The sequence below is a fragment of the Pipistrellus kuhlii genome, unplaced genomic scaffold (genome assembly GCF_014108245.1).
Source record: "Pipistrellus kuhlii isolate mPipKuh1 unplaced genomic scaffold, mPipKuh1.p scaffold_m20_p_9, whole genome shotgun sequence".
Taxonomy (NCBI): domain Eukaryota; kingdom Metazoa; phylum Chordata; class Mammalia; order Chiroptera; family Vespertilionidae; genus Pipistrellus; species Pipistrellus kuhlii.
The window spans coordinates 9,377,743-9,402,408 of NW_023425595.1; the positions used below are offsets into that span (position 1 = coordinate 9,377,743).

Genomic DNA, 24,666 nt, shown 5'->3' on the forward strand with positions numbered 1-24,666 from the left:
AGCGCATCTTTGGGAGCAAAAATTAATATAAGACACTGTCTTATTTTCGGGGAAACAGGGTAGAACTTTATTTAAACCACAAACATAGTACTTTTTCTCTACAAAAATTTTTGGTAGATCCTCAATAGTTTCTGGATTTTATTTTATTTTTTAAATCCCCACCCGAGGATATGTTTTTATTGATTTTAGAGAGAAATACATCAATCATTTGCCTCCTGCATATGTCTGCCTAGAGATCAGGCCAGTGACCCAGGTATGTGTCCTGACTGGGAATCGAACCCAAACCTTTTGGGTGTACAGGACGATGCTCTAACCAACTGAGCCACCCAGCAAGGGCTGTTTCTGGATTTTATTTACTTATTTAAATGGGTTTTTAATTGATTTTTTAGAGAGAGGGGGGGGGGGAGGAGAGATAGGAACATCCCTGAGATGAAAACATCGATCAGCTACCTCCTGTATACCCACAAGCTGGCATGTGCCCTGACTGGGAATCAATTCGTTGACCTCTTGGTGCCTGGGACAATGCTTATCCAACTGAGCAACACTGGTTGGGCCGGTTTCTGGATTTTAAATCGGCCTGCTTTATTAAGAAGTAATCATTAATATTTCAGTCACATATGGCTACTTACATTTAAATTAAATTTTTAAAATTTAAATGAAGATCCTCAGATAACATTAGCTGCATTTCAAACTTTTTGAATGGCTTCTATATGCCAGGAACTGTGCTTACTAACTTCTCAGCTCTCCTGACAAAGAGGAAGAACAGAATCCACATTTGGCTAGTGGCTACTGTCCTGAACAGCACATATATAGAATATCTCATCATTTAGAAAGTTTTCTTGGATAGCATTTCTCTAGAGAAACACGTTGGATTATTTTCAGACAAAATTATATAGCATCTACGTGGAGGATTGGATAGGGGACAAAAATCAAAGAAGGCTGCCAAATATTAATGTTTTGAAATCATGTTTATTATACTTTTCATTTTTATATGTTTAAATATTTTCATAATAAAAAGTTAAGAGAAAGGAAAATAAATAAATAAATGGTTTGCCTAAAAATGAGGTTATCCCATTAGGAATATATCATGGAGGGCAGCTTGGAAAAATCTTTAGTCATCAAACCAGAGATCAAATCCCTACTTGACCTATTATGGGACCTTTAACAAGACACTGAACTCCCCTAAGCCTCACTTTCTTCAACTGTAAGATGGGAAATTTAATACCTGCCTTGCACAAAGTTGTTTTGGGAAATAGAAATAATTCATGCAAAGCAAGAACATGGTACCTAACACATAGTAGGCCCTCAGTAACTGATATCTCTATTATCTAATAGCAGAGTTTACTTTAAGCCAGTCAGGTATTTCTTTTTAAACCACTTAGGTATTTCTCAGAACAACAATAAAAAGGTCCTGTTGGAAGAGGGTGGACAAAGGCTGAGCAGAAGCCCATTGTTGCTATGGAAACGTGCACTGGTAGGCTTTCAAAGCAGTATATGAAGACAGTCCCTTTGTGGCTACCTTTAATAAACTTTTTGAATGCCTTCTATACGTCAGGAACTGTGCTTGCTACCTTCTCAGCTCTCCTGACAAAGAGGAAGAACAGAATCTAAGGCTCCAGATGTAAGGTAAAATATTCCAAAGCCGGAATTTTGGAAATGTTAATTCAGAACTGGCCTCAATCACAGGGGCATAGCAACAACCTCTATTTTTTTTTTTAATGTCCAACCAAGTTTCCCTGTTCCCTTTAAGAACCACCTACTGTCTTGCATACATCATGTCCTTCCTCCCCTAGTATGGACTGTTCCCCTAAAATAAAGTTCTCTCTCTCTCTAAATCCCACCATCTTTCAAGACTTGATTTTGTAAAGCTTTCTTTGTTTCTTCCCTTTTTCTGAAATTAAAACTACATTTAATCTCAGTAACATACAATAAAGCATTCCGTTCTCTACATTTTTTAATATGCTTGCATGTAAATAAGTCTTGCCACTACAATAACAATGTATACTCCCAGTGGTCAAAAACCGGATATTTGCTTCTTTTGGGTTCCCCACAGTGCCTAGGACAGTTCTGGAACAACTGTAACCATTCAACAAATCCTTATTAACTCTCTGAAGCATCCTCCCAAAATAACAAGTACATTATATGCACAATACATATTCCCTCCCTTGCTAGAACCTTATGTCAGAGAAATTTCAGTGGCTTAAACAGAGGATATAATGCAGAGCAATATGCTGCTTGGATCCAAAAGGCAGATTCTGATAGTTGGTGATTACACTAGATTTGACCTTTACAGAACTGCAAAAAAAGAAGACCCTAATAAATCAAGATAGATACACACACAGCCACATTTGAACATATGGATACCCACTCAGTTCTTCCATAAAACAGCTGCCTGACATGCTGATATGAGTATGGAGAACCCTTCCATCTATGCATTCTTCTTTTTCCCCACCCCAAGGTTATATCCATCTGGAAGATTACTCAAAAAATCTTAACTAATAACTTGCTGTCCAAAAAACATATTTATTCAAAAATTATGAACTATCTTCAAAATATATATTATTTTCCTTTCTATCAAGCTGCATTGCTCCAAAAGATAAGATTTAAGAGATGAACACAAAGCAACACAAGAAGAGCCAATATACTAATCTGTCCCAAGCAGGGTTCTCTTTTACTACTAATTTCTAGACATACTGGGACATTTTCTTGTTTCACAATAACTAGCTCTGAATATACAATCCTTCAAGAAGGTAAAAAAAGGCAGAGGATGTCAATGGTTCTATCTCCTCTTCAACTCCTCATGGTCCTCTAACCTAATCTACACTCTTCTTTAAGGTTAAAGGTCACAAGAGCTTAATCAGAAAAGGAGCTAGCAGAGCCAACTGACTCATATCGCTAGGCCCTATCTTCCCTCCGCCAACAGAACAAGACTTTCCAAGAAGATGCAATGGAAGCAGGGAGAGCCGAACCAAATGCATGGGTGTCAGACACTCCAGATCCAGCCACAACAGCTGTAAGACTAAAGGAAGAGATATAAGGAGAAAAGTAAGGGATGTGAGAGGACAGGAAGCACCTGCTTACCTCCTGAGTGAATCTTCCTCAGAGCTTTCCTCAGGCATATCCTGATGTAAGGCCTCCTGTGATACAGTTCCAGTTCTGCTGGACTGGGTGTAAATTCTTTCCCAGTGGCCTGTCTCCTGATTGAAGGCCACGCCCACAGTTCTCTCCTCCTGCGGACTAGCAGAGCTGCTCAACTCCAGCCTGCTGGAGCTGGGCGCATGGCCCTCAGTCCGCTCAAGAGGTGGTAATTGGCTGCCACTCGATGGCATGCCCTCAAAAGTACTGGAGACCTGCCAGGAGGAGCTGGTCTCGCCAGAGGAGTAGTTAGGTGTGGTTCTTTCCCAACGCAGGGTATCGTTGTTAAAGGTTAGCAGATTGTGGCAAGCACGACAGTGATTCAGATGACCACGGGACAGGTTGGAGTTATTCTCACTGCTGTGTGGGGTGGGCTGGTGGGAGGGGCCTGGCCTCTCAGATTCAATGTTATTATTGAGCATTTCCTGGGCCTGTTGGGTCTGGGGGGGTTCCCCATTCAGGCTCTGGTCCAGCTCCTGAAGCCGGTCATACTCCAAAAAGAAGCGTCTCAGGTCACATGGAAGATCATGGCGAATGCTGCCTGAGTTGTTTTGGCTGGAGCCATTCCCTCCATCCGACTCAGTTGCCAACCCTGAAGCTGGAAAACCCCTCCCTTCTGTGGCTGAAGTGTACACAGATGCTTGAGAGCCACCTTCCTGCTGCCTCAGTACAGACAGCAAAGTCACCGAAGAGGCACTGGTCCTGGGCGGGGGCATGGATTCCGCCTCAGAGCGGGAGTTCAGATTGAGCACTGTCCGGGTCCATTCAGATCCTGTCAGACCGGAAGCGATTTCTCGGTGATACCTAGAAGCGTGGCTAGACAAAGGGCCTCCCAAGGAGCGACGGGTGGGACCCAGGCTGAGGTTGCGGAGCGTGTTGCCGGCAGTGCTGCTCTGGACTGTACTGAAGGCAGACGGCCGGTTCAGGAGGCCCTGGTCCTGCTGCGTTGATGAGGCCTGCTCCGGGGGATGGAAGGGCTCGGTCTGCACAAAAGAAAAGGAAGGGGTAGTAGCCCTGGCAGAAGCAGGGGGAACACTGTCCTGGTGTGGCAAGAGGGAAGGAACTCGAGTGCCAGAGCAGCGGCTGCAAAGGCACAGGATCCCAAGGTGCTGGCAGCACTCAGCTGTGGGGTAACTGACCCGCTGTCGGAGCCTGATGTAAGCGGAAGTCCTGGGGCGCTCCATGGAGGGCTGAGGGGGAGGCGGTAGGGGTGAGGGGGTAGCAGGCTCTTGCACTGTGCTTTGCTCTCCCACCTGGATGCCAGAGGAGCGAGAGGACAGCATGTGCAGGAAATTGTGGAGGAGAGGCGTCCGACGAACTGGCTGTGATTGCAGGAGGGCTCGCTGTCGGTAGTGAGATAATTCTGTTCCATCTATGGGGATCTCTGGTTCATCATCACCCTGCAGCATGGACCAAGGTGGGATGAAGGCAGAGCAAGACAGTTAGGTAGAACCTCCAGGTAAATCAAGAAAATTATTGATAATCATCCAAGAAAAATTTCACAGACAAGCAACAACTCCACCTCTGAAGTGCTGAGAACTGGCTTCAGATTCAGAATCATCATATGGTATTAAAGTATTCCCTTCCAATTAGCAACTTTTCTGAATGAGTACAGCTGGCAAACCAATTCTCTTAAAAAAGACATCTTCATAACACAGAGGCAGTGAGGGAAAGCAAAATGTTAACCAGCCAGAGGCACATGAATGACAATCTATCCAATACTGCCTTGTTACTTCTAATGATGGAATCACTTAGGTTTCGGAATTGATACCCTGTTATGATTATGGCTATAACTCTGTATACAATCTGAAACTAGTTTTGAATACTGACTGGAGAGAAACACTTGGGCATTGAAAATTAAAGTCTAATACAATCAGAATTAGAACACTAGTTTAGAAAATAAGCCATAATTTAGATGGAGTTGGAATGCTGACTAACTTACCTGCTGATTAGAGGGGTTAACAATTGCTGTAAGTAAGTAGTGTCCAAGAGGATCAAATCTCACCAGACTGAAAACAGAAGAAGAAAGAGACAGACATGCACAGAGATTATGCTGAGAAAAGGAAACATGTGTATAAACTTATAGCAATCAATACTGTAATGTCAGATTACTTAGGTACCCACTTCACCCTAGAGACTTGCAAAACTTTCAAAGAGATTAAAATAATAAAGTTTAATACTTCTTGTTATCTCCTTATACTTGCCAAAATAAGGGATTTGCATCACAAAATAATTACGAAAAATACCTAGACTTCCATTCCAAGAAGCAGCTATATTAAGCACACATTTGCTCATATATACGAGCTCATCATAATAGCAAAGCATAAAATGCTCCTGTACTCTACCACAAGTTCAGTTCCTCCCTCATATGGTAGCTACACTGGCAAGAAGCATGAGTTCTGGTGACAATGAACAGTTTCAGAGTAACTTACAGAGTCTATAAGTTAGACTAGACTAGCTTATATCCAACTCTAATACCAAGAGAACCAAAGGAAAACTGCATCAGCTTTAATTCAGGCAATGCGTGTTTTCATTTTGAGGGCTCAACAAATATCAAGTGGCATATTTGATGCATACTTACATCTCCCTCTTGCAGTTTGATAAACATAGATATCTAGGGATAAGCAATTATCCATCAAGCTTCCCACAACCTGAATACCTTTCAGATTTCTCAAAAAAGGGGGCTCTTCCAAACCCAGACAGCTCTGAACCTATCAAAAAAGATTCTAATGACCCGTTTTCAAAGACCAGAAGATAGGCCAATAATGAACAGCTGAAATAAACAAAATTAACTACTTCCCAGCTTACTGGCCAGCTGCTTAAAAGGTAGGAGGAGCACCCTGGCCAGTGTGGTCTGTTGGCTGGGCATGGACCTGTGCACTAAAAGGGTGCCGGTCGAATTTCCAGTTAGGGCACATGCCCAGGTTGTAGGCTCTATCCCCAATAGGAGGTATGCAGGAAGCAGCAATTGATGTTTCTCTCTCTCTTCTTCTCTCTAAAAATCAATAAAAATTCTTTAAAAAAAAAAAAAAGGGTAGAAGGAGCTACAGGGATAACAATCTGTCTCTCAAGGTGAAACCAAGTGTAATGTTCTCTACCATGCTAATCCTATGCCAGACATCACTGGTGGACAGAGGACTCACCGGACTCGTTCCATCTCGCTAGCTGTCTTCACCACAGCAAAGGGCTCCCTTCGGCTCCAGTCCCAGAAGTGGATCTCATTCGCAGTGGCAATCAGAAGGAGCTGAGCCGTAGGGTGGAAAGCCAGAGAGGCAATGGCATTGTTGCTATCTGTGAACCAGCTTTCACTGCCACCCTATGAACAAATCAATCCCAAATATTCTCAGGTTATTACCAACTGCCAGCAAACTGAGATGTCAAATTCTCAAAAGGTCCATATTTAAGGTAAAATTACTATGGCAGGGCATACTTTAAATATGTCCTCTGTAAAACGACGGAGAAAATCAGTGATTAAGCAGTGTCACCAATTTACCAGAAAAATATTACTGCCGAAACCAGTTTGGCTCAATAGATAGAGCATCGGTCTGAGGACTGAAAAGTCCCAGGTTCGATTCCAGTCAAGGGCATGTACATTGGTTGCGGGTACATCCCCGGCAGGTGGTGTGCAGGAGGCAGCTGGTCAATGTTTCTCTCTCATCGACATTTCTAGGTCTCTATCCCTCTTCCTTCCTCTCTGTGGAAAATCAATAAAATATATTTTTTTTTAAAGAAAAGAAAAATATTACTGTCAACTCAGTTCTCCAAGTCTTCTACAAGCTACCAGCAATGAGCATCAGTAAAGCTCCTGTTTCTGAAGCCTGGGAAAACTCAAGCTTGGTGCATGACATAGTGTATAACCCACTAGCCACTCACTAGGACAAGGAGCATATTGCTTTGATGATCATGATCAGAGTACAGTATAATCCTTGCTATAAGGCAACAAAAATCCATCCTGAACACATCTTAGAGCATGGTCGGATGGAAAAATAGTTAAATAGGGCATTCATCACAGAATGGAGGCTAGGCTTGCTACATTTAAGTGGGAAAAGACTACCACTTACTTGGATGTAGTGGTAAGAACCTGGCTAGTCTCTCCTCCAGAATTAAGAACCCAAAGTAAACAAGTCTCTGAAACAAGATGACAAAATACTTACGTGTAAATCCCAAATCCTAACCTCCCCATCCAGGCAGCCAGAAGCAATAAGGCCTGAGATGGTGGGATGGAAAGTGACACACCATGGAGTGCGACGGTGTCCAATCAGAGAATGAACACACTTGCCCGTCTTCACCTCCGTAATATAGATATTATGGTTCACATGGGTGGAGGCCAAGAGAGTCCTAGGAAATCAGAGTACAAAGTCAATCTGAAAGCATGTGGGAGGGGAACAAACTAGCAGCTTTGGGTGACACAGAAAATTGATACTATTCCCCATCTCAGGACAAAAAAACTACACTTCGGGCATTACAAACAGCAGAAATATTCTGATCTTTAAAAGCTTCTGAATTCTCCACATTGTCTCCAAATGAACAAAACCTCTTCAGAGAAAATTTTTTTCTAGCCGGGAAACTATCACACCATTGGTGGCCTATATTGCAGATGCAAGGGATGATTATTGAAAAACTTTCCACGTTTTGTCCTTTGATGTTATTAGTTTTCTTTGCTTATTCCTATTATTTCTATGGTTAGAACTGTTCATCTACTTTCTTTCCCTTTCTGATACACTGTCAATGTTCTGTTCATACAGTGCTTCAAAGAGCCTTTAGGGGTTGACTTGGAGGATTAAGTTAGGTCAAATACACAGAAAGCAATGCTATCACAAGTCTTAAGTAATAGATAAGTACTAGATACCTGTCTGGGCTGAAGGCCAGTAAGAAGGTAGAGCGTGGACTATCAGGCAGTTCTACTCTCTGGGAAACAGACAAAAAAAGTTTAAAAACATTATTTATAAACTATGGCCCACTCTACCTCAAAAATACACAAACCTATCTAGATTAGTATTTACAATGTAAATTTACAAACTGGACATAATGATGAAGCTGCAAATTGAGAAAGACAAATATAAATGAGCTTTATAAAAAATGTCTAACTGTAAAGAAAAAAGGTACTTCTAGCCCATAAGTTCTTCCAAATTTATTTTACCAAACTCCCCTGCCCGGCCCTAGCTGGTTTGGCTCAATAGGGGTCCGGGCTCAATTCCAGTCAAGGGCACATGCCGGGTTTGTGGGTTTGATCCCCAGAAGGGGGCATGCAGGAGGCAGCTCATCGATGATTCTCTCTCATCATTGACGTTCTACCTTCTTCTCTCCCTTCCTCTCTGAAATCAATAAAAAGTTATTTATTTTTTTAAAAACCTCCCTGCCCAGCTGGTATAGCTCAGTGATTGAGTGTCAATCTTTGAACCAGGAGATCACAGTTTGATTCCCAGTCAGGGCACATGAATGGGTTGTGGGCTCGGTCCCCAGCAAGGGGCAGTCGATCAATGATTCTCTCTCATCATTGATGTTTCTGTATCTCTCTCCCTCTTCCTTCCTCTTTGAAATCAATTAAAATATATGTATATTTTTAAAATCTTCCTAAATTAAATAGTGTATCTTTTCTAGTAAACAAAATAAATTACATCCCAACTCTATGTCATTAATCCAACCAAAGGTCCCATTCTACTGTCACCCCTGAACAAATCCAATGTCAAAAAAAAACCCACATTTTTCTTACCTTGCCCTCCCATTTCATCCACCGGGTTTTATCTTCCACGAGCTCCTGCAGAAGCCGCTGAGCTCCGAAGGTCCGAGTGCCCCGCTCTCGCCCCCAGAGTATGCGGACAGCATTTTTCTCTGGAACAACCTTCATGGTGCTCAGTAGCCACTGTAACACCAGGCACAGGAAGAAAAGGAGCAAGCAACAGCTCCACCCGCTGAAGCAGCTAAAATGAGGCCATTAAGGTCCTTGAAAGTTGTCTTCATGGAAATCTAAAGTATGAACATTAATGTCAAAGATCAGGTATTTTGCAGAGAAGCTTCCCATTGCAAATACGAATCTAGCCCAAAGAGGAAAATATTCTTTTCATATTTAACTAGAGGCCGGTGCACGGAATAGGTGGGGTTCCTTAGGCCTAGCCGGCAATCAGGGTCTATGGGGGCTGACTCGCCCAGATCTGATCGGGGTTGGGCCAGCCAGGGCCTGCCAGCTGTGGGACCGGGCCTGCTGGACTGGGGGAGAAACCAGAAGAGATTGGCTGGCCATGGGAAGTTCGCTGTGGGAACGCAATGACCACCAGGAGGCAGCTCCTGTGTTAAGCGTCTGCCCCCGGTAGTCAGTGCACATCATAGTGACTGGTCGACCGATAGTTTGGTCATTTGGTGTAAAGGTCACGTAGGCTTTCATATACATAGACTAAAGGTCCAGTGCATGAAATTAATGCACGGTTAGGGTCTCTAGCAGCTGCTGGACAGGGGCTCTCCCTTCCCCTGGGCACCTGCTGCCGCCACCAGCCCCATACCCTAGTTAAACTCTAGGTAGAGGGGACAATTTGCACATTAGGCTGTTATTATATAGGATGACACTTTCTAAGAAATGATCCTTCCCCCAGAACTTTTCTTCCAAAAATATTTCTTCCTTAAATTCTGCTCATATCCTCCGTAGCTCAGCCTTTTATGTAAAGAACAGACCATTCTACTCTTATTTTATCGGACAGGAAGAACTTTTGCTACTAATAAAAAGGTCTAGAAGCTTATCAAAAATAAGACATTACTCTTCTGTGCCATGCTGCTATCCTAGTCGCTGGCACCCCTCCTTTCACTTGGTCAATCTCCAAACTAAAGAACAGGTAACAGATTTGAAAAGGCTATTATTACCTACGGTATTACTCTTAGTAGTAACTGCCATTCTATTTCCTACCTAAAAGCAAGTACGTGAAGACTACTTTGGAGTACCTTTCTCACTCTATTTTTCTCTTCTCCACTAAAGTTCCAAAGTAGAGAATAGAGGACAGAGAGAAAAAATTTTCAGTTCCTTTTTTTCATCCACAACTCCTAAGAACATAAAATTGTCACAAATAAAAGTGCTACCAAGGTATCAACTAGCAGCAAAATATATATATATATGCAAAAATTAAAGAACTGTGTTTCCTCTATACAATGAAATATGCAGCACATTAAAATGGTGCTTTAAAATAATATGTATGTTATTTGTTGCAGCACTTTCTTCAACTTTATTATGAAAATTTCAAATATACAGAAAAAGTTTTTAAAACAGTAAAACATACACTATTCACCACGCAGACTCAAGAAATTTTAATACTTTGTCAAATTTGCTTTATCTAACTCCATCAACATGTGTTTGTTTGTTTGTTTTTCCTGAAAAACACTCTAACCTTATATACCCCGTTATGTATTTCCTAATAATAAGGACATTTAGCTTCATAACCACAATACCATTATCACACCAATTATCTACGTAATACTCAGTGTTCATTAAAATTTCCCCTAAAATTCCTTTAATAAGTTGGCTAGCAGAAACCGGTTTGGCTCAGTGGATAGAGCATTGGCCTGCGGACTGAAAGGTCCCGGGTTCGATTCAGGTCAATGGTATGTACCTTGGTTGTGGGCACATCCCCAGTAGGGAGCATGCAAGAGGCAGCTGATCAATGTTTCTAACTCTCTATCCCTCTCTTTCTCTATGTAAAAAGTCAATAAAAATATTTTTTTTAAATAAGTTGGCTATTTTTTAAATCCAGAATTAAATCAAGACTCAAACATTGAATTTGGATGCCATGTCTCTTTAGTCTCTTTTATTCTAGGCCTAATGCATGAAATTCATGCAAGAGTAAGCCTTCCTTCCCCTGGCTGCTGGCACTCGGGACCCAGGCTTCCCTCACAGCCCCAACTTTGTCAAGAAGATGGTCTGGAAGGACATCTGATCTAATTAGCATACTACACTTTAATTATTATATATGGCCTTAGGTTTGTTTTGGTTGATTTTGTTTATGTTTACACAAGTTTTTTTGGTGTGTGTGTTGTTGTTGTTGTTATAACACAAGCTTAAAAAAGACCAAGATAGTTGACTTCTAGAATGTCTAACATCCTAGTTTTATTTAATTGTTCCTTCACAGTGCCATTTAAAATTGCCTATCCCTTATATTTCCTGTAAACAGGTTAGGTCTAAAAAATACTGATTAGCCCTAACCGGTTTGGCTTAGTGGATAGAGTGTTGGCCTGCTCACGGGTCCCAGGTTTGATTCCAGTCAAGAGCATGTACCTTGGTTGCGGGCACATCCCCAGTGGGGGATGTGCAGAAGGCAGCTGATTGATGTTTCTCTCTCATCAATGTTTCAAACTCTCTCTCCCTCTTCCTTCCTCTCTGTAAAAAATTAATAAGATATATTTTTTAAAAACACTGATTAGATTTAGGTTTGTTTGTTTTTAGAATGCTTCACGGGTGATGCTATATATAAACACCCTGGTATAGTACATCGGGGGGCACATATCCTTAGACTGCCCCACGTAGTCAGACTTGGTAACTTATGTGGTCACTTGGCAAAACATGATTATTTGGTTGGATTTGTAGCAGCCAGAAAGCTCTCATAATAAAGGTGTATTTCTCCCTTTACAATGATAATCTGTGGCTAATATTTGGCACCATGTGAATATTCTGTTCTTCCTCGACCTTTTGCTTACTGGTTTAGCAGTCATTAATGCTTTTTTCTTGAACTGTTTCACTTGGGGGAAGATTTTCTAATATTATTTCTACATTAGCTGGCATTCTGGAAAGAACTGACCTTTAATAACTGAAGCAGATTAAATCCTTACTATTTGGCCTTTAATAATTACTTCTTTCTTATTGTTTATAATAACAAAAATTGGGGACAACCCAAGTGTCCATCTTAAAGGGATTAAATGGCCCAGCCAGTATGGCTCAGTGGTTGAGTAGTGCCTCATGCACCAAGATGTTGCCAGTTCGAAACCAGTCGACTTGCAGGCTCAATACTGAGCAGGGGAATGTGGGAGGCAGCCAACCAATGTTGATGTTTCTCTATCATGGATGTTTCTATGTCTCCCTCGCTCTCCCTCCCCTCTCTGAAAGGTAGGTAAATGACTAATCTACATAAAGAAGATTCTCTGGGTACTGACAACAATAGACCTCCAAGATACATTGTTTGTGTGTTTGTGTGTGTGTGTGTTTTTAAATATATTTTGATTTTTTACAGAGAGGAAGGGAGAGAGACAGAGAGCCAGAAACATCAATGAGAGAGAAACATCAACCAGCTGCCTCTTGCACACCCCCTACCAGGTATGTGCCCGCAACCAATGTACATGCCCTTGACCGGAATCGAACCCGGGACCTTTCAGTCCCCAAGCCGATGCTCTATCCATTGAGCCAAACCGGTTTCGGCGGCCCAAGATACATTGTTAATGGGGGGGTGGAGGGAAGCAAGGTACAGATCACTATATATAGTAATGCTATCATTTGAATAAGAGAACTTAATGGTCACTTATTAGAAACTGAAGGGAACAAGGTGAATGAAAACAGAGATGGAAGCAAGACTTCCACCTTGCTTGTTTGTTTTATGTCATTTTTAAATTTTTGAAATGTATTACCTATTAAAAATTTATTTTTGAAATATTTAATTATGTGAAAAATACATGTTAAGTGAAAAAAGCAGAATGCAAAATTATATGTGGTATAATCCCAATTTTATTTTTAAAAATATATTAGAGAATAATGACATCGAAGAAATATAAAAAGATACTAACAAGGTTATCTTTGGATGGTGGGACTAGAGGTGATGTAATAATTAGAAAATGCCTTGTTCTTTTTACTTTTTAAATTTAAGAATGCTTATTGTAAAAAGTCAAACAACAAATTGGCACTTTACATTTTATGAAAGGTGGCAATCTAAAAAAGTACACAACTACATTCATCCAAATACTCAGAAGGAAAAATATTTATGGCCTCTGCTGAAAGGAGTTTTCTCCCTGTAATATTAAAATGTAAAAAGTTGGGGATGGGGTGGGGATTGGTAAGGTATGTACACATATAATACCTTAATTTAAAAAATGAGGCTGAAACCGGTTTGGCTCAGTGGTAGAGCTTCGGTCTGCGGACTGAAAGGTACCAGGTTCGATTCCGGTCAAGGGCATGTACCTGAGTTGCGGGCACATCCCCTGTAGGGGTTGTGCAAGAGGCAGCTGGTCGATGTTTCTCTCTCATCGACGTTTCTAGCTCTCTGTATCTCTCCCTTTCTCTCTGTAAAAAATCAATAAAATATATATTTTTAAATAAATAAATAAATAAATAAATTTAAAAAAAAATGAGGGGGGAAAATTACACTTTTGGGTATATGCCCAAAAGAACTGGAAAAAAAAAATAAATAAAATAAAATGTAAAAAGTAAGAAAGATTCTATGGAAAGACATAACTCACATGTTCCTAGTCAGTTACAAAACACAGTTCCCGATGGAGTGACAAAGGAACAAACTCTAGCCTTTATTCTCATGATACAGCTCTCATCCCTCATTAGTGCATGATATATGTATGTACACACTCAAAATGTCAACATGCTGTAAGCCAACTTTCTGAATAAACCAATGATGAACTAACTAGAAGGAAACAATCTCCTTGGTGACTCTGACACCTCGTGGTTTAAAACCAAAAGTCTGGAAGTGAAACTGCCTCGCAGCTTAATAATTACTAACCAGTAACGTACAGAAATACAGTTCTTATTAGTTCACCTTAACCCTTTACTGAGTCTAAAACTCTTTATGAGCCTATAATTCTTTAACCTAATAGAGAATTTCTGAAGAAATTAGTTTTGAGGGTTCCTTGACCTAACACTGCAATATAAATGTACTTTCTAAGAAATAATTTTAACTATTTATAATCTTGTAAATTAGCAGCAGTCTAATTCCTAAAAAATATGAGTAAAATAAAAAAAAATATATGATCTTTAACTTCATGTAATTCATGAAGAAAACAAATATATAGGTCACAAACATCAACTGATCCAGAAAACTGTGATTCAACCTGGAGTTTCTACAGGAATCAAAAGGAAGATAAAAGAACTGCTATAAATACCAGTTATCAAGAAATCTAAAAAAAAAAACTAAAGTTCAGGATTACCAAAGAGCTTGTCTATCAATTAATTCCCAGGGACCTAAACACACTGAATGTTCAAACAAGAGAAAGCCTAACCGATGGAAAGAAGTCGAAGGGACTAAAACAATTGCACAGTTTTTCTTTTGTCTGAAGAAAAATGTTTGCCTGTGTTTCTTTTAAAGGATATAGGACTTCTCTCCTGATATACTCCTTACAGCCACCTGAGAAGAATGTTTACTTGGTTCTCTATAAAGAACAAAAGGAATTAAATCAAACTAAAGTCAGACTGACCTGTAGCTGAGGAGGAAGTGCCAGCCAAGTGTATTTTTCATTCCTCTTTTTAAAAAGGAAGAAGAAAAAAGTTTCCCAATCTGTCCCTTAAACCAGACTGAGAGAAAAGATGCCAAGAACAGCTTTTGTGTAGCCATTATAGTTCTCAGAATTTATTCTCAATCATCAAAAGCCTCATGCAATTAGATCGAAAAGGACACAACTGCGATAAATAGTGGGGCAAAAGTAGGTTTACAGTTGTTTGTATGGAAAATACAATAATTAATAAATAATAATACGAGAATAAATTGTTTCCCATACTCACAACTATAAACTCCTTTTTGCCCCACCCTGTATACATAACACAAATGCCAAGATTCTACCCTCTTCCCATCCCACCTCCCCTAACATAACTGAGCACTCTAAAAAGTTAGGAAGATAAACTACCTTTAAAGATTTTTCTCTGCTTAATTCTACAATAGGACATGATTATATTTTACAACTACTAATAAAAAATCACCAGCGGGAAGTAAACGTAAGATTTACAGGTTCTCCTTGCAATGTGATCATCTTATGCCAGCAGTATTGCTCCACCTCCTAGCTATCTGACTATCAGCAAGTTATTTAACCTCTTTGAGACTTAGTTTCCTCCTGTATAAAATAGGAATCACAGTATCTGCTTCATCAGATTGTTGTGAGGCTCCAATAAAGAGTGATAGAGCTGTTAATTACTGTTGTCCTTAGTATTCAATCCTCTTTGGGGTTTACTATGGTTCCGACACCAAAACCCGAGACCCAAGATGCCACAAATTCCTAAGACTAGAGGATTTCTAAGAAGCATTTCAAAGGCTGTTACCAGAAAACAAAGTAAAATGAATATACTCAAAAAAATAAAGTATATTTCTGTGGCAAAAATAATCAAATGAGATTTGGGCAACCTGTACATAAGTGAATTATAAAACAAAACAAATGCCCTGGCCACATAGCTCAGTTGGTTACAACTCGTTTGATCCCCAGTCAGGACACATGCAAGAATCAACCAATGAAAGCATAAATAAGTAGAACAAGAAATCAATGTTTCTTTTTATCTCCCTTCCACTCTCTTTCTAAAACCAATAAATAAAAATTTTAGACCTGGAAGGGACTTCAGAGAGTGCAATCACCTCATTTATCAGAGTTACTGCATCTCTTCCCACTTCACTAGGTTCCTGGAGGCAACCTAAGAGTCATTCGAATCAGCTATGATACCAACATATATTCCATAACATGCTGGATTCCACCCAAGGTTAACACTACAAAAGGAAAAAAAAAATCCTTCAAATACTAAATCTAGGATCACTTGTGTAAGTAAAGGTCTCCAAACAACTGGCAAATTAACCACAAAATGCCAGGCTTTTCATTAGAGGCCTAAAAGTGGTCCGGTACTTTTTAGAAACTGCACATGGATTGAAATACAGTTTTCTGCAGTTGCCAGCTTTGCTTTCATTAATAGGATTTTATACAAGGCATTTCAGGACACCTGAAATGACACCCTATAGATACAAGTCCAAAATGTGATCACCCCAGGCCAGGGCTGAAAAACAGCATATTTACAACAAGTACGGAGGCAGTGTTTATATTTTGAAAGTGGGATAGGAATATGGGAGGTTACATTTTTAGAATGCCAGATATAAATGTGATGTGATTTCATGGGTAAAGATAAAACTAAGAAGTTCCCATAACTGATTTTTTACCAATGAGTTGTTACATAATCTTGGACAAACCACACTCTTCCTGAATGTCAAGTTTTCCTTCATGTTTGAACTGAAACTAGTTACTATTCACTGTCTATCTTAAAAGAACTATGTTTTTAAGATAGAAAGAAAGTACAAAAATTCAAGGCAGGATTACTACTTTTCAAAGTAAAAGCCAAGTTAGGAACCAACAATAACCAGAGTAATAAATGGGAGTTCACACAAAGATGTGTGGCACCTACAGTTGTAAAAGAGTACAAAGGAAACTACAGTGGCTATGAAACAGAATCACAGAGTATCTGACAAATTGAAAGTAAATAATTTTATAGAATCAAAACCAACACAACCAATATTATATTCAGTCCCTTTACAAGAAGCAAAAACCCATAAATAAAAGGCTTACAGACATACCTGCACCCTCTACCTCATTTATGTTCAGAATCACAAATATTCTCTCCATGTAGAAAGTCAGGCTAAGAGGTAATAATCAAGTACCAGGTACAAAGATTTGTCAGTCCAAATTTACCAAGAGTTGAGTAAGCAATGTAACCTCTTTTTGTTCTCATATCCACTACTACCTCCAATATTTTTTATATATAAACTCAGAATAAGGCAGAACTCTTACAGTATATCACAAATTGGCTAACAACTTGACAAAATGCTTTGAGGATACAAAACTAAATAAATTTTTATTACTGTTACTATAACAAAGGGGATAAAAAAAGAACCAATTTTTCTGCTACAAATTTTGCTTACTAGGTGTAGAGCTTTCAAACATAATTTACGATGATGTAACCTAATGTCCAAATCACAGGAAAGTTTGTGATCAAAACCAGAAACAGGCCAAAACAGTCAATAAAATATATTTAAAAAACAAAGACACCAAAAACAGAAAGTTTCAAGTCCCAAATCTGAGACTGACAATTTTCCATACTCCCATTTAATTCAGAAGCATAAAGAAAAAAGAAATGACATTTTTGTGTGTTTTTTCCTAAACATTTTTTTTAAATATATTTTATTGATTTTTCACAGAGAGGAAGGGAGAGAGATAGAGAGCCAGAAACGTCGATAAGAGAGAAACATCGACCAGCTGCCTCCTGCACACCCCCCACCGGGGATGTGCCTGCAACCAATGTACATGCCCTTGACCGGAATCGAACCTGGGACCTTTCAGTCCGCAGACCGACGCTCCATCCACTGAGCCAAACCGGTTTCGGCTTTAAATATATTTTTATTGATTTCAGAGAGGAAGGGAGAGGAAGAGAGAAAAGAAACATCAATGGTGAGTATCATTGATTAGCTGCCTCCTGAAGGTCCCCTACTGGCGATCGAGCCGAAAACCCGGGCACGTGCCCTTGACCACAGTCAAACCCAAGACCCTTCAGTACACAAGCCAATGCTCTATCCACTGAGCCAAACCAGCTAGAGCAAAGAAATGATGTAATGATGTTTTATCTGCAAACTTTTCGGGAGGAAACAGTGTTGAGAACACAAGAACCCTGAACACTCAAGGAAGAACATAAAAGAAACTACTAAACCTAGAGGAAAATGAAGTCAAGTTTTGAGTCTTAAGCTATCAAACACATCAAGACCAGGAAGGCTACTCCTAAGTGTACAAAACTGGCAAGAGATGTATTAGCAAGCAAAGAAAAAAATGTAGCTTTTGAAATTTTTTTTTATTTGAGAAAAGGCAGTTTTTGATGAAAGGAATTTCAGAGGCAAAAACAATTTAACCCCAGAAATGGGAACTGACCCCAGCTGCCTCAGGCAAACAGGCCTCATGACTTCGTCAACAACATACCTTTCATCCACCACCAGTATTAGGAGACTAAAGTAGAGCCAAATCACAAAGGATTACATCTTCCTATTTCTACAGTCTTGGGGGGGAGAGAGCCCAACCCTCCTCCCTGAAGCACACTGCTCCCTACAATTCTTGGAAACCTCGGGAATCACAGCAAGAGTATTGTAAAAAGCTTTAGGAACATTAATCCAAGGATCCTTTAAGTCCCAGGACAGATGACATTATTCACCAGCCAAATAAAAATAAAACCTGGAAGAGGCTAAGAAATTCATGTAGGTTCGTGATGAGTCAGTCGCCAAAGCAGGATTTGAATTCAGGCTTTCCCCTCAGATACTATCAGAGCTTGACTCCCAGTCTTTGGCTCAGCAGATACTGTGTTCAGTGTTCTCCAATGTTAGAGTCAGCCCAGGTCAGCTTCTTGGCTGACTAGAATAGGGAAAGAAAAGTTTCCCTCTAGGCTTCAGGAAAAGAAGTCAAATTATTAAGTGCAGAGTTCTTATGCTAAAAGCTCCAGATGCCCCTCCACCTTGCCAATCACATTTCTCAGCCAATCAAAATAAGACATTGGATTTAAGATCCTAGTCACTTTAAGCTCTGACTAGAAACTAGAAATGGTTCCCCAACTTTTCAAATTAAAAAAAAAAAAAAAAAAACTTAAAAGGAATAGGGGCTGCAAAAGCAATGATAGACAGTACAGTGTTTATTGACTATCTACTATGTACTCTAGACACTAAGGATACCAGAGTGAGCAAGAACATTCCTGCCTTGCCCTGACTGGGTGCTAGATTATTGGAGCGCCATTCCATACACCAAAAAGATTGTGAGTTCGATTCCTAGTTAGTTAAGATTAAGAGAAAATCAATCACATGGTCAGTGTGGCTCAGTGGTTGAGAGTTGACCAATGAACCAAGAAGTCAAGGTCTGATTCCCGGTCAGGACACATGCCCGGGTTGATCCCTAGTCTCTCTCTCTCCTCCCTTCTTCTCTGGTATCAATAAAAGTTTATTTTTTGAAAAGAATAAAGAACATAATTTTAAAAACCACTAGTCTGAAACAGAAGACTGTTTTTTCCATCTCAGCTTTGCCATTTACCATTTATATATATAACCCTGCAAGAGATACCACCATCCACTTAATAGGTCTGTAATGAATATTATATAGAACAAATATAAAATTACCAGCAAATCATAAATATTCAAAAGTTGGATCCCCTATCTTTTATCCTGTAGAGGTAACAGTTGTTGCCAATTCAAGAAAGTTCAATATAGCCCTGACTCAGTGGACTGAAGGGTCCCAGGTTCCATTCTGGTCAAGGGCACGTACCTTGGTTGCAGGCTCCTCCCCAACTTGGACCCTGGCCAGGACAGGAGGCAACCAATCGATGTGTTTCTGTCTTTCCCTCTCCCTTTCACTCGTACTAAAAATCAATGGAAAAATACCTTCGGGTGAGGATTAACAAAAAAAAAAGAAAGAAAGCTCAATACATATATATGATGATTATCTTCAAATCAGGAAACAAATAAATACTCCAATAGCTCAACTAAAATACACAAACATAATAAATCCTTTATTAAAGGTACCAATGGTAGTAATACCATCTAACTCAGCTTAGCTTTCCGGTCAACGGCCCTTAGAGCTCAAAGCCCAATTTTTCTTTTTTAATATATTTTATTGATTTTTTACAGAGAGTATGAGAGAGAGTCATCGATCAGCTGCCTCCTGCACACCCCCTATTGGGGATGTGCCCGCAACCAAGGTACATGCCCTTGACCAGAATCGAACCCAGGACCCTTCAGTCCACAGGCCGACGCTCTATCCACTGAACCAAACCGGTTTTGGCTCAAAGCCCAATTTTGATGAGACGAGATCTCTTACAAGATTATATATTAGAGGCCTGTTGCATGAATTCGTGTATGGGTGGGGTCCAGTCATCCTGGCAAGGGGGAGGGGACATGGGCAGTTGGCCAGCCTGCCTGCTGGTCGAACTCCTGCTCCAGGGGACAATTTGCTTATTAGCAAAATTATTATATAGGATACACACTGAGTGGCCAGATTATTATGCGTTCAGAGATCATAATAATCTGGCCACTCAGTGTAAGTGCCAGATTGAATAAATTAATGCTGTTCTGAGCACCTTAACATTGGTACTTCCTGAATGAAGCATTTAAATTGGAAACTTAATATTGCACTTTATGAATATTTTTATATTCATGTTCTGCAACAGAACCTAATGTTCATTTGCCCATCTTCTGGGCTTCTATTTCTCCAGACACCACAAACCAAAAACATGGTTACATCATGTGCACCTTCATCTAAGTAATTTTAACCTAGCATATCCTAAACTAGTAATTAAAAATCTATTATCTTAGCTTATTATTGATATGTTCCCATTTCTACAAGTATAAAAGGAGACCAAATTAATTTTTATAGGAAAGAGATTATCAATCTAAATCTAAGCTACAGATGTTGGCTTTGATCCCCATGGTTTAGAAAGAAAATCTTAATAAAAATAATATCATACAAACAAATGTTTAATAGCCCTGAACAGGTAGCTCAGTTGGTTAGAGCATTGTCACAATATGTCAATATTGCACATTCAATCCCAGTCACATATAAGAATCAACCAATGAATGCATAAATAAGTAGAATAACAAATTTCTCTCTTCTTCTTCTCTCCCTCTAAAAAAATCAATAAATTTAAAACAAATTTAACAAATTTTAAATATTTAAAAAAATACCATAAAGCCAAGAATAACCCATATAATAAAGAACACATCCTTCAGCATAAGATTCAGAATGGTAATAATCTATTTTACCAGGAGGCGTTGAGCAATTTTTTCTTCGTAAGGAGAATAATATACTCATTAAAATGACAGAAATACTATTTTGGTTACCTACCAAACAACTATGTTCTGGGGTTACCAGGGATCTCTGCAAGTAATCTTTCATATATCCCTCATTTCTCAACAAGCCCAAACCTAAATCATCCTAGAAAGATAGTTACTAAGTCTTTGGGGAAGATATTTATTTCACAACCTTCTTTGGTAACATTCCAGGATCTTGCAGTCAGGAAGTTCTTTCTAATTTGTAATATATATCCCTTCAGTTGCAATTAAAACATATTCCCTCTTATCTTGTCCTCTATGGAAAGAGAACATCTGCTTACCACCACCTGAACAATATCTCTTCAAGAGAATATAAAATATAGGAAGCCCATTTCAAACAGCCTCATGTAAATTCAACATGGCTTTAAATGGGTCACCTTAGACAAAGAACATCATTAAGTCTTAAATTCCTACTTCCATCACTGACTTGCTCTGAAGATGATAGGAAGTTAAAATGATGCAGATGCTGTCTCAATTATGCCATCAGTAAAATGCAAATAATAAAACCAGTATGTTAGGAGAACACAGCTCCTCAAAAAATTAAACATACAGGAAAGAGATTCTCAATCCCAATCTAAACCTAGCCAACAACTCTCAAATCATATACATTAGGGCCCTGCAATTCCACTCATAAGCATATACCCAAAACAACTGAAAACAAGTACATGTACACACAATGTTTACAGTGGCACTACTGACAATACCCAAAAGGTGGGAACAATCCAAGTGTTCAATGTGGTTGAATGGATAAACAGTTATGATATACAGTATATACGTGTGTGTGTGTGTGTATGCAAAAAGTTGTATATTATATGATTACATTATATGAAATATCCAGATCAGATCAATCAATAAAAACAGAATGCAGATTGCTGTTTCCCATGTCTGATAGAAAAAAGGAATGAAAAGAAAATGCTTTACAAGTCCTTAGGTTAATCTCTTTCCCTCCTTCCCCAATACTCCCCAGCCTTCCCGCTGTAATTTGACAGTCTGTTCCGTGCTTTACTGCCTCTGTATCTATCTTTTTGTTCATCAGGTTATAATGTTCTTTATTTTCCATAAATGAGTGAGATCATGTGGTAAAAAAAAAATAAAAAAAAAAATGCTTAATTGGAAAGGAGTTTTACATAGGATTGATGGACATGTTTTAGAACTAGACAGAGATGGCACACAACACTGTAAATGTACTAAATGCCACTGAATTGTTCACTTTAAGATGGCTAATTTTGTGTTACATCAATTGTTTTTTGGGGTTTTTTTAAAGAATACTAGGAGCCGAAACCGGTTTGGCTAAGTGGATAGAGCGTCAGCCTGCAGACTGAAAGGTCCTGGGTTCGATTCCAGTCAAGGGCGTGTGCCTTGGTTGCGGGCACACCCCCAGTGGGGGTGTGCAAGAGGTAGTTGATCAATGATTCTCTCTCATTGATGTTTCTAACTCTCTATCCTTATCTCTTCCTCTCTGTAAAAAAATCAATAAAATATTTTTTAAAAATAAAAATAAATAAAGAATGCTAGGAGCCCTAGCTGGTTTGGCTCAGTGGATAGAGCATTGGCCTGCGGAATGAAGAGTCCTGGATTCAATTCCAGTTGAGGGCACATACCCAGGATGTGGGCTTGAACCACAGTAAGGGGGCATGTAAGAGGAGGCCATTCAATGATTTTCTCTCATCAGTGATGTTTCTCTCTCTTCCTCTCTGAATTCAATAAATATATATATGTTAAAAAAAGAATGCTAGAAGAACAAAGATAATATCCATAAAATGCCCAGCCCTTCCCAGGAAAGTAATGATATAAAATTCTAGATATTTTATTTTAATATAGTCAATTAGACTCTGAGCAAAGATTATGTAAATGGGAAAATAGAAACCAAAATCAAGTCTAGAATCACAATTATACAGTATCTTAATAATAAAAGCATAATATACTAATTAGACTGGACAACCTTCTGAATGAAGCTGTGATGGGTGGGGCCAAATCTCCAAAATGTATAGGGAACTCATAAAATCTAACAAAAGGAAGATAAATAATCCAATCAAAAAAATGGGCAAAGGGCTGTAGCTGGTTTGGCTCAGTGAATGGAGCATTGGCCATGGACTGAAAGATCCCAGGTTCAATTCCAGCCAAGGGCACATGCCTGTGTTGTGGGCTCAGATCCCCAGTAGGGGACATGCTCAATCAGTGATTCTCGTCACTGATGTTTCTCTCTCTCTCGCCTTTCCCTTCTTCTCTAAATCAATAAAGACACACACACACACACACACACACACACACACACACACTCTAATGAGCAAAGGATCTAAATAGACACTTTTTGAAAGAAGACATACAGAAGGCCAAGAGACATATGAAAACATGTTCAAAGTCACTAATCTAATCATCCGAGAGATGCAAAATCAAAACAATGAGATACCATCTCACACCATCTCACACCTGTCAGAATGGCTATCATCAACAAATCAACAAGTGACAAGTATTGCAGAGGATGTGGAGAAAAAGGAATCCTCTTGCACTGCTGGTGGGAATGCAGACTGGTGTAGCTCCTGTGGAAAGCAGTATGACATTTGCTCAAAAATTAAAAATGGAAGTTCTATTTGACCCAGTAATCCCAGGTCTAGGAATATATCCCAAGAAAACAGAAACACCAATCAGAAAGGATATATGCACCCCTATGTTGACAGCAGAACAATTTACAATGGCTAAGATTTGAAAACAATCTAAGTGCCCATCATCAGATGAGTGGATTAGAAAATTGATACATCTACACAATGGAATACTATGCTGCTGTAAGAAAGAAGGAACTCCTACCATTTGCAACAGCATGTTTGGAACTGGAGAGCATTATGCTAAGCGAAATAAGCCAGTCATAGAAAGATAAATACATTATCTCACTCATTTGTGGAATATAATGAACAACATAAACTGATGAACAAAAACAGAACCAGAGTCATAGAAGCATCAAACACATTGTCCAATCCATGTCCAATCCATGAAGAAAGGTGGTGGGGAGGGGGGACGGGGCGCCGATGAGGAAGAGATCAACCAAAAGACTTGCATGCATGCATGTGAGCATAACCAATGGACACAGATGAGGGGGGGAATGTGCTGGGGGTTGGGGGCAGCCGGGGAGAGGTTAATGGGGGGGAAAAGGAGACTTATGTAATACTTTAAACAATAAAGAATTTAAATTATAAAAAATATATAAATAAATAAAAGCTAGTACTAAAATACAAAGAACCATTAGGCAGGAAGGTAAAAATGAAAGGCTAGTTAACAATAACAAAGTTGAAAATTACATAAACCCTTAACCTCCAAAGCTACATATAAAAATCATGAGAATCATTACTCTCCCCATTTTGCAAATATATTCATTCCCTCTCACCTTTCTCCTTTAATATAACCTCCTGGCAAGACAACAAGGCTAAGCAACCACAAACACAAAAATAAAATGTATTGTTCCTATCATCACAGACTGTATTATATTACTTCTTTTAAAATATTACTTCTTATGGGAAGACATGCTAATAATCAAAATATACAGACCATCTCTACTTCCTCCCTTCCCACTTCTTAAATCCACTTCAATTTGGCTTCTGGCCCTACATTCCTCCAAAAGTGTTCTTGTTGTGACCATCAATGATCTCTGTGTTGCTAAAGTAACAAAATACAGGTGGATCACTTCCTTCTTAAAACATGCTCCTCTTTCCATTTCTGAGATTTTCTCTTAAATTCCTTAGAGCTGGGTCCTGTACAC

At 39.3% G+C, this 24,666-nt stretch overlaps 1 protein-coding gene across 14 annotated transcripts in view; it reads right to left on the reverse strand.

Annotated features, from left to right (window-relative positions):
• Nucleotides 1–24,666, reverse strand: part of AMBRA1 (autophagy and beclin 1 regulator 1) — a 161,360-nt gene that overhangs the window by 124,638 nt on the left and 12,056 nt on the right. For 9 of the 14 annotated variants that reach the window (XR_006740924.1, XM_045578093.1, XM_045578095.1 and 6 more), the window contains exons 2-7: nt 8,849–9,102; nt 7,985–8,043; nt 7,290–7,473; nt 6,279–6,451; nt 5,078–5,144; nt 3,082–4,535 (exon numbers count right to left, since the gene is read on the reverse strand). Coding sequence is in view for 13 of the 14 variants with exons in the window: in XM_045578093.1 (XP_045434049.1) it covers nt 3,082–4,535; nt 5,078–5,144; nt 6,279–6,451; nt 7,290–7,473; nt 7,985–8,043; nt 8,849–8,983 (2,072 nt within the window). In the remaining variant the exon portion in view is untranslated. Of the gene's footprint in view, nt 1–3,081; nt 4,536–5,077; nt 5,145–6,278; nt 6,452–7,289; nt 7,474–7,984; nt 8,044–8,848; nt 9,103–24,666 lie in introns of those variants that run through there. The other 5 variants (XM_045578098.1, XM_045578096.1, XM_036427480.2 and 2 more) reach the window with 3 other exon arrangements.